Source organism: Mesoplodon mirus (assembly GCF_964341445.2).
Source record: "Mesoplodon mirus genome assembly, chromosome: 8".
Classification (NCBI taxonomy): domain Eukaryota; kingdom Metazoa; phylum Chordata; class Mammalia; order Artiodactyla; family Ziphiidae; genus Mesoplodon; species Mesoplodon mirus.
In genome coordinates this window covers 114,294,394-114,306,739 of record NC_138984.1, presented here as the reverse complement: position 1 = coordinate 114,306,739, position 12,346 = coordinate 114,294,394, and the positions used below count along the sequence as shown (strand labels likewise).

Genomic DNA, 12,346 nt, shown 5'->3' with positions numbered 1-12,346 from the left:
ACCTTATTTACTTGTTTGTTTTCTCAATAAAATACAGGCAGCCCTCACATGCACAGTTGTGCAGGGCTGTAAAGATAACCGTGCAGTCTGAAACCGTACAAAGTGCCCTTGATAGTCAGTGGGGGGCATTATGTTTGTTTCCATGGCCTTTACATTTTTCATCAAAACTTTAAAATTTCTGATGCCTTCTCTTGTAAATACATAGGGAAATGAAAAAATACTAAAACGAATGCTGATTTAGTATCCTGTAATTCCAAACATTAGAAACATTGAGAATTGAAGTGTTTTATTTCTTTGTGAAAACTTACCACAGGTAATTTGTGAACAGTGCTTGTCTCCTTGTCATACAGGTTAAATTACAGAGTGAGCGTTTTTTCTTACCTTGGGAAGCAGTCATAATCCTTTCTAAGTCTGAATCCACTTCCACTTGTCCTTTGCACTTTCCGTGATGTGAAATATCTCCCAGGAGTGCCTGTATTGAGAAGTTTTTCACCAGCATCACTTCCTCAGACATCTTCATCCTTCTTGTTGCAGCCACTTTCATCATTTATGTTGATAAATTCACCTTCTCTAAATTCCTTTCCCTGCGTATCTGGGGTCTCTCAAGCAGTAGAAGTGTCAATATTTCCATATTCAGCTATTTCTTCTGTAACTCAGTTTATGTTCAATTTGAATTTCACTTCCAGCACTGTCCCTTTTTGTTTCTTTGCTACACTTAACTTTTTGGCTAGCTCGCTCTTTAGATTATCCATTTTTACATGGGTTTATCACTGGGAGACAGACAAGTACCCGCTTTGCTGTCTCTGCATGAACTGAATAACCGATGCCCAACACCAAGTCACCAGTAGCCTTTGAAAGAAGGGATGTGATTGCTCACTGATCGTGGTGCATATTTATGATTTACATAGTGATTTTTGGACTGACATGGGCTAGCGGCGAATTTTGTACTTTATGCAGTTATTCATAATTAATTTATCACAGTAACTGAAATTTGAACCATGTTAGGAGACTGGTGTTATTTAACTCAGCTGTGGTGACTGAAATTTGTATGTATCTGGACAGTGCAAAGTGAGGGCTGCCTTGATCTGTGCACCTTGAGGATGTTAGTCTTCTCTGTATGTCTAGGTATATAATAGGACATTAGGGGAAAAGGTATTAATGAAGAAGGAAAAAAGGATTGCCTTTGTGGGAAAGTGGGATTCCTACTTCTGTTTTCTTAATGGATGAGTGAAGAAGACTTCTACGTGTGGTTTTAGTTCTGCTGCAGTGTCTATAAACGTACGTTCCTGTGCCTTACTTCCAGACAGCCAGGTGCAAATCAGAGACCTTATTCTCATCCCATTACAGGCCGACCTGTGTGTCCCTCGACTGAACGAAGGGGACCAAGTGGTGCTGATCAACGGTCGGGACGTTGCGGGACACACCCACGACCAGGTGGTCCTGCTCATCAAAGCGAGCTGCGAGAGACATTCTGGGGAGCTGGTCCTTCTGGTTCGACCCAATGGTGAGTGCCCTGTGTCGCACTGGAGGTTATCATTCCTTCATGGTTGTGACTAGACACAGCGGCCGGAGCAGGCTTCGTAAAACACAGGTCACGTCACGTCAGCCTCTTGCTCAAGGCACAGCGGCTTTCGTTCACCTGTGGAGTAAAATGCAAATTCTTGGCCACCTTGCCCACCCCCGGCCTTGCTCCCTCTTCTGTCATCTGTGCCGGCCTTCCCGATGGTCCTCCTGCCCGAAGCACTCCTCCTGATGTTCGTAGAACGTATACCCTCACTTCGCTCAGGTCTCTGCTCAGATGTCAGCCTCGGCAAGTTCTGTCCTGACCGCCGTGGCTGAGATTGCCTCCCTTGCCCCCAGGTGCTTGAGGAGTCCTAGGTCCTTCCTCAGATATACTTGCTGTTCCACGTGTAGAAAGCCCTGCAACAAGCTAGAGTTTGGTTTCTACGACAATCTCACGAATATGCTGCCACATGGAGCGCTCAGGGGCTCCTGAAGCCGTCCATTGCCCCTTTGGACAGTGTTCCTAGTCCTCTCACTTTGTGCACTGCAGAATAAATGTGGTGCGGAGTAAGCACAGCCTCAGCAGTGTCCCGAGAAGGGTTTTAGCAGAAACCGTGCCTTCCCTCCAGGCTCACAGTCCCAGGCCCTCCGCCTGTGCTCATAATGGCACTGCTGTGGGTCCCACGACGCTCACCAGTCCCCTCTGAGAAGCATTCGTAAATGCCATACCTCCTCCTGGCAGGAGACACGCTCTTCTCGTTTCGTTCCCAGCAGTTACTGTAAATCACAGTTTTAGCCACAAGAGTGACTACTGGTTAGGGCCACATCACCAGTTACATACCATAGGGAAGTAAAGTGTGCTTAGACCTCTACCGATTCTCCCCACGTACCCATTTTGCCTCTTGGGTACAAACAGACATTTTCATTTTACCTTCCCTGCAGGCAGACCTTGGAGATATTGCAGGTTCGGTTCCAGACTACCACAATAAAGAAAATACCGCAATAACGAAAATACCGCAGTAGAGCGAGTCACATGACTTTTTTGGTTTCTCAGTTCATATAAAAGTTATGTTTACACTATACTGTAGTCTGTTAAGTGTGCAATAAATCACATTTTCTAAAAAAAAAAAACAATATACATACCTTAACTTAAAAATACTTCATTGCTAAAAATTGCTAACCATCATCTGAGCCTTCAGGGAGTCATAATCTTTTTTGCAATAGTAAATCAAAGATCATTGATCATAGAGCACTATAACAAATACAATAATAATGAAAAAGTTTGAAATATCATGGGAATTACAAAAATATGACACAGAGACACGAAGTAAGCAAATGCTGTTGGAAAAATAGCACCAGTACACTTGCTTAACACAGGGTTGCCATAAACCTTCAATCTGTTTAAAAAAAAAACTCATAGTTATCTGAGAAACGCAATAAAACGAGTTTTGCCTATACTTTGTGTTCTTCTGTGTTCATGGTTTAGAATTGGCGTTCTAGGAAAATTCAGAGGACTTCAGCAGAACATTCTATCTTGACTTTTAAAGGAACTCATTTGTTTAGATCTGTTATTTAGGTGATTCATTTTTAGGCATTTTCTGTCACATAAAACAACTTAAATTTCACACTAAGAATCATCTCTCAATTTGTTTTTTTCTGTTTTCTCTTGATAACAGATCCTAAAGAACTTAATAATTATATTAGCTAATAGTTTTTAAATGCTTTCCATAGACCTGAGCTCTTTTATATATTCTCATTTAACCTTTACAGCCATCCAATGAGGTAGATAAATTACCCCATTTTATAGTTGAAGACATTTAAGCACCAAGACATTTCAGTTATCTGCTCACAAATTCATGACTAGTACAGAGGCAGAATATGAACAAAAGTCTGTATAATGGAAAAGGCATGGCCTTTTTGCAATTCCAAATCACTCCATTTATACTTTAAATTAGGAGAGGACCCCACCTAGGGCCTACATTTTTTGGCAAGGATCTTTCTAATATTGCTTTATTATCAAAATCTAGACCAGGATTCATTTTCAGTGTGGGTCTGTCATGTCTATTTTTAAAAAAATACTGTATAATCAAAATTTTAAATTATGTTTGCCAAGACGTAGCTTGTTTTTCCTGGTGTTTTCCCCTTTAAATCTTATTTCTTCTTAGACAACTTGCATTTCCATCTTTTTGTCTTTACATTCTTCATTTCAGAAATCTATTCTTCTCAGAAGTGCATATGTATTTGAGCAGGAACAAAACTTCTTAAACAAGGCCAGAAGCTTGACTGCATCCTTAAAGGGGCTCTTCTCTGCTTCAGCTTTGCCTTTTCCCATGGGGGTCAGGATTTTGTGGGACCAAGGTCACAGTGTCTGTGACCTCCCCTTCCTTTTAGACCACCTTTTTCAACCCTCAGTTCTCTGACCAAATCACTCTGAGCCCATTCCTGGGCCTCTGTGGCCATTTTTCCCAGATCCGTTCTCCCAAGGGTTGATCACATGATATAGGCCAACAGGGTAGCGCAGAGGAAGCAATTTCCAAAGGGGTGTAGAATGGGCCTCCGTGTGGGCTGCGAGGTTCAGGGTGTGCTTATAGGCCCCCACGTTGAAGAGTAGAGCTGAGGGCGGCCTAAGGGCCACAGTCTAGGGGTGGTTCCCCTCACCGCCACAACCACGCATTCTGGCCTAGAATTCTCCTTTGAAATCTGACCTCTTAAGTTGTTTGGTCGATACATCAAGGAACGAGAATAGAAAGTATTTTGTTTAGCATTCTGTTCCGCTTACGTGTAGCTTTTCACATCTAGACCTATGGTGTGTATAGGCCTCTGTTGCTGCTCTCATCCCAGGTCCACAGATTAAAGATCCGGATCCAGATTAAAGAGCTGCTTCTTGGCTTCCTCTTTTTCCTGCTGTCTTCAAGTTACAGACATTTTCAGCAATGTGGCCAAGAGCCTTCTTTTCCCCAGAGGTACTTCTTCTACTCCACAGCCACTCTCAACCCATACACAGTGGCCCCAGACTCAGATCTGATGAGTTAGGAATAAGTGAATATTTTTCCTGACACAAAATTAAATAATATCTGGTAAATTCCTTTTGCCAACTCATTAAGGTTTCCATGAGGCTTTTTCGTTTTTGGTTTTGGTTTTGTAGCTGTGTATGATGTAGTGGAAGAAAAGCTAGAGAATGAGCCGGACTTCCAGTACATTCCTGAGAAAGCCCCGCTAGATAGCATCCATCAGGATGACCATTCCCTGCGGGAGTCGATGGTCCAGCTGGCTGCGGGGCTTATCACTGGATCAGTGCTGACACAGTTTGATGTAAGTAACGTGGTGTGGGAAAGGTGTTTGCCTGTATTTTCATGGCTTCTTAACTGCCTAATCTACTGTCAGTTAAAATGTATAAACCTAAATATTATTCTGAGAAATACTTGATATAAAAAGAATTCTAAAGTGCAAAGTTTTAAAAAATTGCTTCCAAAATACTAGCTATGGTTTCATTAATAGATATCTGTTTAAAACAGAGGGATAAGGAGGTTTTATAGGTATGTCGTCAAGCTGTGTTTTCTCTGTAATTAAATAGCTGTTTTTATGAAAGGTTATAGATGTAAAAATACTGAGTTAAAGGAAAACAATTTTTGTACCTTGTACATAAAAATATGTACCTACCTCATATTTAATCCTTCTCTAATTTTTGTCAGTGTAGTTAGCCATCATTAATATTTGTTGCTCTGAAGTGTATGTTGTAGATAGGTGACTAAAATATTTAGGACACGTCAATTTTTCTTTTAAATATCTCTAAAGTAAATGAAAGCTAGGTGTTTCCTACAGATTTGCTATTTAAAACTTCAGGTACTTTTGCTGTAAGGAAAATTGTTTTTACTTTTTTACTATTTTTCAAAATATATATAGTTCATGTCAGAGATTTTGCAAAATTCAGCTTTGCAAATCTGGTTCAATACCTTACTAACCCTAAGGTACATCATTGTATAGGTGTGGTATTCCAAGGAAAAAAACCTGTTTCTTGATAGCATATAAAGTAGTCTGGAAAACAAAAACAAAAACAAAATAGAAACTCTTGATGGCTTTCTGGACGTGTTGTTTTTTTTTTTTTTTTTTTTTTTTTAGCAACTATATCGGAAAAAACCTGGAATGACAATGTCTTGTGCCAAATTACCTCAGAACATTTCCAAAAATAGATACAGAGATATTTCGCCTTGTGAGTATCTGCCCTCTCTGTATGTTATGTTTAATCTTTTTAACATAACTTTATTAAAACATTCTTTTAAATTTTTTCAGATGATGCTACACGGGTCATTTTAAAGGGTAAAGAAGACTATATCAATGCAAATTATATAAATGTAAGTTTTTTAAAATTACGCCTTTGTCATTTGGAATAAGAGGGACCACTATAAACTTTGAGATTTATTCCAGAATCCATGAATAATGACAATCAACTCTTTTAGTATGTACCTCTGATAAGGACTTTTTTTTAAGTAAAACTATTATACTGTTATAACACTTAGAAAAATAATAGAAACAAAGAAAAATAACAGAAACAAACACTTAAATGAATAATGTGCTCAACTTAATTTACATAAAGAAAAGTACAAGTCAAAACTGCAAGGAATTACTACCATTTTTCACCTATTAGATTGAAATATGAAAAAGTTTGATAATACCCTATACATGTCTACAGCCTTTGTCTGAAACCTTGGGGTCAAATATGCTTTGGGATTCAGAATTTGGAGGATTTTTGAAAGGTTATTCGGTGCATATACTGTAATAAGTAATGTCCCTAGCAGGCTATGGGACATTACCCTATAATCAATATGTTGATGTTCAACAGCAAACAAACTATGGATATTCCCATGAAATAGGACTGATAGACTATAAACAGGTTCATGTCGGATATTGTTACCAAATGAGTCCAGGTTAGGTTAGGTATACCAAAAAAAAAAAAAAGAGAGACAAACTTTTAACGCTTCAGAACATTGGGAGTTTCAGAATGTGGAGAAAGGATTTTGGATTATTAAGGAGTTTACTGAGGAACAAGCATTCCTCATACATTCTTGGTGGAAGTATAAATAGGCACAACCTCTTTGGAGAGCCATTTGGAGCCGTCTGTTAAAATTTTAAATGCAGGGCTTCCCTGGTGGCACAGTGGTTAAGAATCCTCCTGCCAAGGCAGGGGACACGGGTTCGAGCCCTGGTCTGGGGAGATCCCACATGCTGCGGAACAACTAAGCCCGTGCACCACAACTACTGAGCCTGCGCACCTAGAGCCCGTGCTCCACAACAAGAGAAGCCACCGCAATGAGAAGCCCGCGCACTGCAAAGAAGAGTAGCTCCCGCTCGCTGTGACTAAAGAAAGCCTGCGTGCAGCAACAAAGACCCAACGCAGCCAAAAATAAAATTAATTAATTAATTAAAAAAAATTTTTAAACGCACATGCACTTTGATCCAGCATTCTCATTTCTTCCTGTTGCCTATACAAATACATCTCTTCATGTGTGCAAAAATGTTAGGTCTACAAATTATTCAGTGTAGCCTTGGTTATGATAGCAGATAAATTGGCCGCAACTTAAATGTTCTATGAATTTATGGTAAGTTTATACAGTAGAGCCATTACACAGTATGAAATCTTGTGTACTAATCGGACATGATTTTAAAGGTGAAGTAGAAAAAAGAGAAACAAGATGCAGAACAACATTATATGCTACCATTTATATTTTACAGAAAAACGGAAAGTAGTTTTACGTGTACATTTGTGTGTCGTGTGTAGTATATCTTTAAAAGGATATGATAGGAGCTAGGAAAAAGGATTGCCCTCCTGAGTGTAAACTGGAGGCTGGGATGGGAAGGAGACTTCTTTCCTCACCCTTTGGTATCCTTCCGGTTGCCATGTACACGTCACCTTATTTTTTTTTTAATTCAGTCTTAAAAATATAATAAGGTGATGGTTCATCCTCCCCAAATACTTACAGTCTTACTTTCTGAAAATAATGAACTTAAAATATTTTTCCAATCTTTTCATGTTATATATATTACATATATAATTATGTGCATATTACCTAATATTTATACATCACATTATACATATATACACATATATAATATGAAAAATCTAAACTAAAGCCAATGGCAGAATTTTTGCTCCTCACAAAATTTACTAATAAGCTGGTTAGAGACAGTTTTTTTTCTTTTCCATTATAATTTATTACAAGATATCGAATATAGTTCCCTGTGCTATACAGTAGGTCCTTGGTTTTTTTATGTATTTTATATAATGTGTATATGTTGATCCCAAACTCCTAATTTATCCCCTGCCTTTTCCCTTTGGTAACCATAAGTTTGTTTTCTATGTACAGGCAAACATTTTTTATTTCTATATCAATTCTCTGCCTCTGAAACAGGATTCTCTGTAAAGCTGCGCTTAAAAAAACCATAGGAGCGCTTTGGAAAATATTTAAATTCCTCTTTCCACTGATTGAAAGATAAATATGTATAACTGCTGCACGTTGCCAAGAAATTTCTGCTACAAATAAAATAAATTGTTGATAAAGATTTGATTTACTCACTTTGCAATTTATTGAGATTAGTTGTATTCAGTTATCATTCAGTAGATGATTTTCATGTGTTTGATCCTAGTAAAAAGTAATAATGCGAACGATTTTGTTTTTGTGTCCTTTTAGATGGAAATTCCTTCCTCTAGAATAATAAATCAGTACATCGCTTGCCAAGGGCCGTTGCCACACACCTGTACAGACTTCTGGCAGATGGCATGGGAACAAGGCTGCTCCACGGTTGTGATGCTCACCACACAGGCCGAGCATGGCAGAGTAAGTCACGCCGCCCAGAGCTTTTCTAGGCTGCGTCGCGTGCACAGGCAAGAGAGCCACGTCGTGTGGTCTCTTCTGTCACCTTTAAACGTCCTTTCTTACGGGGTCGTGATTAAAATCATCATGGATAAGCGCTTAACTGTGACTGACACATAATAAGTATGTTATAATAAATGTGATATAAGTGTTAGCCATTATTATTTAAATGGACTAATATATACTTGATAAGGGATTTGTATCTAGAATATATAAAGAATTTATACAGCTTAACCATAAAATAACAAATACCCCATTTAAAAATGGCCAAAGAATCTGAATAGATGATTCTGCAAAGAAGACATTCAAATGGCCAATAAGGTCACGAAAAGCTGCTCAGCCTCGTTAGTCATCAGGGAAATGAGCATCAAAGCCACCATGCGATACCACGTCATATCTAGTAGGGTGGCCAAAGTAAAGATGACAGAAAATAACCCGTGCTGGTGATGATGTGGCCACAGTGGAACCTCCTGTACCGCTGGTGCGGTTGTGAAATGGTGCAGCTGCCTTGGAAGACAGCCTGTCAGCTCCTAAGAGGCTAAACGCAGAGTGACTGTAACTCAGCAGTGTCACTCCTAGGAATACCCGAGAGAATTAAATCCACGTCCACACAAAAACTGGTGCACAAATGTTCACAGCTGCATTATTTTTAATAGCCCCAACGTGGGAGAAAACCCAGATGTACCAGATAAAATGTGGTATGTTCATACAGTTGAATATTATTTGGCCATAAAAAGGTATGAAGAAACGATACATGCTGCAACATGGATGAACCTAGAAAACATTGTACGAAGTGAACAAAGCAGTCACCAAAGACCGCGTATCTTATGATTCTGTTATATGTGATGTCCAAAGTAGGCCATAGGGGACAGACAGTAGATTAGAGGTCACCCAGGCCTGGCGCAGAGGGAGGAGAGGGGGCCGGGGGACGTGCAGGGATTCCTAAGGGCTGTGGGTCTTCCTTTGGGGGTGACGAACATGTTCTAACAGTGGTCGTGGTAACGGTTACACAGCTCCGTGAGTCCTAAACACAATTGAATAGTGTTTGTTAAATGGGCAAATCGAACGGTATGTGAGTCGTATGTCATGAAACCCTTGTTTTAATCTTAATTATGAACATAAATGGAGTGCATTTGGCATTGTAGTTGAAGATTCTTTCTCATTGTTAACTTAAATCTAAATTAGTGTAATGGTAAAACAATGGGTGGAAGCTTGTTGTAAACAGGATATTTGCAGTCTCAAAATATATCCCAACAGACTATTATTACAAAGAGAAAAAGTGACAAAGAAAAAAATGATACTACTTGGTAGAGCTAGGTGAAGGGTATATGAGAGTTCATTAAATTATTCTTGTCACTTTTCTGTAAGTTTGAAAGTTCTTGAAAATTAAAACATTTAAAAAATTGGCGAACCTGAATTTTGTATATTTCTAAAATCTATTGATACCAGGTTAAGTGTCACCAGTATTGGCCGGAGCCCACAGGAAGTTCATCCTATGGGTGCTACCAAGTCACCTGCCACTCAGAAGAAGGAAACACTGCATATGTCTTCAGGAAGATGACGCTGTTTAACCAGGAGGTACGGAGGCAGGGCGTCTGTTGGTTAGAGCTGTTTTGTTTAAGGTAGAGGCTTTGACAGATGAAAATGTTTTTAGTCTGAGTCCTAGTTACGAAGGAATATTAAAAACTTGCTGAACTATTTGCTTCATTGGGATACTTCGGAATCTTATGAAATGTATTCTCCTACTATAATGTTTCCAATTTCTGTAGGTAAATACGAATGATCAGTGAAAGAATTGTCTAGTAAATAATACTTATTACTATTAATATTGTACTCTTCCTATTCATAAAAATTATACCAGGGTGTTGGCTGTAGATTTTTTCCTCCACGTATTGTCGGTAAGGTATTGGAGTCCATCTGTAGAAATGGAAAGAGCAATTGAAAGCTATCAAATTATTCCCCTTTTTTAAGAGTGGAAGAGAGCAGTTTCACAGTCTTCTCAGTGTTAAGGAGGAAAAGATCGTAGGCAGGACCTTCTGACCTCACACAGATTATAGCTTTCAAATTGTTGGTTTTTCTTACTGCTGCCTGGGTCACTCCACGTGGCTTCCAGATCAAAGCCAGAGTGGAAACCGATGAGGAAACGACGGCTCAGTAACCCAGCTGGGAGACGTGTGGAGGGGGCAGCACGTGCCTGTCCTGTTGGGCTGCCAGAGCCGGGACCAGCCACCTTGGGCAGAGGGGCGGTAGGGGCTTTGGGGGCTGAAGGCAGAAAGAAGTGATGCTAGAGAAGAGCAGACAGTACAGCATCCACGGCCAAGCCGTTGGAGACGAGACCACGCCTCCCCCGGTCCCACGCTCAGGCCGCCGCCACCGCACCCCTCCCCGAGGGTGATGACGGGAGTCCAGTGAGACAGGGCCTTACTGACCAGAAAGGGAAGGAGCACCACGTTGTGCTGAAGGATAAAGCTGGATAAAGCTAAAGTTACAAGAAAATAAAGTTTTCAGAATCTTACGGGCTAGAGATAGGAGAAGGAATTTTGGGTTTGGGCGTGGACACTGTAGAGCTTGTGGTTGTATGACAAGGCAAGCCAATAAGCTGGTTCTTCACTTTCCTAAATAGACATGACGGATGAGCTTGTAGAGGGTTGCATCAGGTGGTATGTGTATCCCATCGTTCTCCACCGGCACACTATCCATAGCAGTTGTATATATTTTAGTGGCTTTTCTTTGCAACGCTGAGTACCTCAGAACTATGCTAAGACACAAATTAGTTTCTAATGTTGGAGCCAATTATAATTGGGAAAATTAACTTGCTACCATCAGTACATACATACATGGGTAGATAGATGAATAGACAGATAAATGCTACCCCAAAACTTAATAAAATATGATTTTACCTTACCCATTCTTGTAGATTATTGGTACCGTTAAGTTCTTTTGTTAACAATAATAGTCAAAGGTAATCTGTGCTAGATACCTTCAATTTATCTGAAAAATTACTTATCAAATTAAACAGGTCTCTGGGAATTCTTCTCTCTTAATTACCTTACTTTCACATTCTTTTCTGGAAGCTCCATCTAATGTAAATGATAGTAACCAGATTTCATAGTGTTGAATGACTATAGCTACCAAGTATTGAGCATATGATTCCAAACAGCTGTGATTGGGTGCTCTGCAGGTCCTCTCACTGAATCCTTTTAACATATATCCCTCTGAGGTGTAGATGTCATTTTCATTTTTCAGTTGGAGAAAGTAAGGCTCTGAATTAGCAGCTTACCTGGCAAAGCTGACATTTGAGCCAAGATGTATAAATTCAGTACCTTACTTTCTTCATTATACCAACTTTTGGCTCCCCAAAAAGAATTAAGTCCTGATTGATTTTGTGTTTTTATGCTCTCCAGTTTTTAACCTACATTTATTTTGAAATTTTATTTTTCCTGATTTCCATAATTTCACTTGCATTTATCAATAAGTATTAGCCCAACTTTGTTCATTAAAAAAAATTTTTTTTTTTTACCTTACCTTTTTTGCTCACCTAACAATTCTTTAGTTTTCTTTTAAACATTTCTCTGGGATCTTAATCTGTTTTTGCCTGTTTACTTGATTATCATCCTAAAAATACTCTCCAAATACAGAAATTGAGTTGTAAGAAGAGTAATAATCCAAGTGACTGATACTTAAATGGGTACAGCTGTTTCTGTAAAATGGTTTCTTTCCTTTTCCTTGAACTTTTGGGTTTTATTGAGTTTATACATTACTTTTTTGGCAGGGGGGAATGAGAGTGGTTTCTTTTGCTTTTCTTTTGTTTTTTAAAAAATTTATTTATTTATTTTTGGCTGCGTTGGGTCTTCGTTGCTGTGCGCGGGCTTTCTCTAGTTGCAGCAAGGAGGGGCTACTCTTCGTTGCGGTGTACGGGCTTCTCATTGCAGTGGCTTCTCTTGTTGCGGAGCATGGGCTCTAGGCGCACGGGC

At 39.4% G+C, this 12,346-nt stretch overlaps 1 protein-coding gene across 3 annotated transcripts in view; it reads left to right on the top strand.

The window, feature by feature from the left end:
- The window catches only part of PTPN4 (protein tyrosine phosphatase non-receptor type 4), a 187,671-nt gene that overhangs the window by 166,364 nt on the left and 8,961 nt on the right, over positions 1-12,346 (top strand). For all 3 annotated transcript variants that reach the window (XM_082631396.1, XM_082631395.1, XM_082631397.1), the window contains 6 exons: positions 1,348-1,504; positions 4,649-4,815; positions 5,623-5,713; positions 5,794-5,855; positions 8,190-8,336; positions 9,822-9,950. In XM_082631396.1, the coding sequence (XP_082487522.1) occupies positions 1,348-1,504; positions 4,649-4,815; positions 5,623-5,713; positions 5,794-5,855; positions 8,190-8,336; positions 9,822-9,950 (753 nt within the window). The remainder of the gene's footprint in view (positions 1-1,347; positions 1,505-4,648; positions 4,816-5,622; positions 5,714-5,793; positions 5,856-8,189; positions 8,337-9,821; positions 9,951-12,346) is intronic.